The following is a 2,968-nucleotide window of genomic DNA, read 5'->3' on the forward strand; positions in this document are numbered from 1 at the left end:
TTTATATAGACAGCTGATGATTTTTGGAGACTGATCATGTTGTTACAGAGTTAACCCATATAGTGCAAGATATATTGTAATGTGAGCGAGAGTATGCATTAATGTATGAGGAAATAACTGGGTCAAAAATGAACCCACATATAGTCCTGGCTGTCAGATGAGAACTGATTGCACTTTTTTTTTTTTTTTTAAAGGTACATTACAAGACCCTCTGTGAAATGTTGGAATTAAAAACTTAAACATTAAGCAGTGTCTATTAAAAGGCAAAGTTTTATAGTACAAAAGTGGGTAATGTGTTTTACGTTGTTGTAAATGTAGGGAAAGTTACAATTGACATGAATTAAAGCACTAAACCTCTCTGTAGGCAAGGAGGGAGGAAAACAAACCAAAAGTAATTTGCATAAAAGCAGAGAAAGATATGGAGGTAATTTTGTTTCATCATTGATGCGAGCAAGAACATGTTTTATAAACTGGTTTTCAGTGAGGGGAATTATTATTTTTTTTACATCTATTTAATATTTTCAAATTTAATTACTTCAGATTTCTGTTTTAGATTGAGTTTTAAGAATAGCTTTTTTTTAATTTCATTTTACAGGTGAGATTAGCTTCACTTCTGGGGCTTTGCTCTGAAGTGAGGAGTGAAGACCCATTTCTGGAGGTCTACATGGATACTTATGACTAAATTCGTCAATGTGTGCATCAAGCACCATCTTTTCTATATGCATTGAAGTTAAGAGAATGTGATCTGTGAAATGCAACAGAAAAATTTTTATTTGGATGGGAATGTAAGCATTTTTAATTTTTGGGTTGCATTTTTTTCATATTTAAATTTACAAAATGTGTTTTTTGCTTGCAACAATAATGGTGCAAAAGTCACTCCATAGATTGGAGTTGTAAAATCATAATAGATCTATAATAGTAATTTAAAGATGTGACTGTAGCTCATTGAAGAAAAACTGGGTTTGGGGGGTGTGAATCAGTTTTTGTAGCTTTGCAGAGCTGGGTGTCAAAAGCACATTCCCCGAAAAACTAAATGGATTATGAATCCAATGGGGGGCTAAAATGGGTCCCTGTGGAACACCAATAGGGATTGTGAGCTAAAAGTTCTCAACTATAGCTACTGATTACCTACTGACATGCACAAGTTTAAACCAGTCATGTAAAGAATATCATTTAAAGAAAAAGTCGTGCAGATAATAAAAATATGGGATTATAGAAATGTAGAGATTGGATCTAGAAGATCTATGGTTCAGTTAGATGTCAGGTTTTTTGTCATGTTCAACTGTTGGAACCCAAATAAGTAGCTCAGATTAAGATGAGGCTAGTTGATATTTAGTATTTACACAATATCTTAACATATATAAATTCTGGTTAAAGGTTAAAGAAATGAACAATCTTAATGAAGCTTTTTTATTGTTGAGGTTGATATGTTGAACCACCATATTCTCTGTGGGAGGGAGAGTCTGTGACTGCTCCCTTCAGATGGAGGGCCCTTGGCAGTTTCAGGACTTCATGGATTTGGACATGAGGTCTGGTTCTAAGGCACCGAGCCCCAGCTTGTTGACGGCTGTAAGGAAAAATGTGAAAGTAGGAGGGGGAAGCAGGAAGTCGCTGGTTGGTTTAGAGAGAAATGTCAGCATGAAGCTGCTTCTATTCCAAACATTTGTAAGCCTCTGGTTTATCGTCTTAAAGAAACGTGCAACAGTTGTGATGTGGGTGCTTTAGTTTGAAACATTGAAACACTTAAATTTCTCAGCTAATCTCCTGACTGTGATCCATGTTCTCTTCCCACACACAGTGGTGCAGGCACCAGTGGAGGGGAGTTGGAGGAGGAGAGCTGGCAGCCCCCAGATACGGAGCTCATCCAAAAGCTGGTCACTCAGATCGAGTACTACCTGTCTGATGAGAACCTGGAGCACGACGCCTTCCTGCTTAAACACGTCAGACGCAATAAACTGGGGTTTGTTAGTGTCAAGCTGCTCACCTCGTTCAAAAAGGTAACCATGACTGCAAACCTTCACCAGCGATATCATTTGAATAAGCAAACCTCTAAGGTAGATGGCTAACAAGGCTATAATGAGCAGAGTTACTATGTGTCTCTAACATGCTAAATACCCCGCTGCAGGCTATTTTTATACATTTAATGAAAACGTTTTCTTTGTTCTCAAGTTCCAAAGTGAGACATCCAACCGCAATTTGCATTTCTAACATTTAATGAAAGCCTCTCGAAAGAGCTTTTTTTTTTTTTTTCTTGTTTGTATTTCCGTTTGACACAGAGGCTGATTGTGTGACTGGATGTTTCTAGTGTCAGCATGACTACCCATGGCTGTTTTTTTTATAATGATGTTCTCACATTGATTCACAACAGCAGGTGCTACTTTAGGCTCATGCATATTGGTTGGCTTGTAATTGTTTCCATCTGTTTATGCCGGAATATCTCACTAGGCTAAACATGGCTAATTTGGACTGAGGAAGAACCGAACTGTAAGAACAACAATGCATAAAGGTAGATTATCAAGGTATAAGCCTAATCTAAAAGGACCGAAATCCAGCTGATCATTAAAAGATAAGGCTATATACTCGATGCCTGTTCTGATAGTGTTATGATCGTCCTTTTTGAGCATAAATAGAACCTCAGCACCGGGTGCCATGGGCTGACATAAACAGACATGGGCAGACTACTGGCAGTACCGCTGAACTACAAGAAAGCCAGAGAGTGGCCGATGACACAGCTGCTAGATGCGTCCTCACAAGGGCTGCAACTAACGATTATTTTAAAAATTGATGAATCGGCCGATTATTTTTTCGATTAATCGATGAATCGGACAAAAAATATTTTTTATATTAACCTCTTTATTCCAAAATAAGCATTTTAGACAGAACAAACAAGCACACAAGTACAGGTTGCTCATTAACTGTACTGGTGCAATATGAAAATAAAATGTTTGTGTTAAAACTACGTAAACTT

General features: G+C 37.4%; 1 protein-coding gene across 1 annotated transcript in view; it reads left to right on the top strand.

Annotated features, from left to right (window-relative positions):
• Nucleotides 1-2,968, top strand: part of larp6 (La ribonucleoprotein domain family member 6) — an 11,259-nt gene that overhangs the window by 3,802 nt on the left and 4,489 nt on the right. The window contains exon 2 of the mRNA XM_015382970.1: nucleotides 1,799-1,997. Within this exon, the coding sequence (XP_015238456.1) occupies nucleotides 1,799-1,997 (199 nt within the window). The remainder of the gene's footprint in view (nucleotides 1-1,798; nucleotides 1,998-2,968) is intronic.

This window comes from Cyprinodon variegatus, unplaced genomic scaffold (assembly GCF_000732505.1).
Source record: "Cyprinodon variegatus isolate N-32 unplaced genomic scaffold, C_variegatus-1.0 Scaffold271, whole genome shotgun sequence".
Taxonomy (NCBI): Eukaryota; Metazoa; Chordata; class Actinopteri; order Cyprinodontiformes; family Cyprinodontidae; genus Cyprinodon; species Cyprinodon variegatus.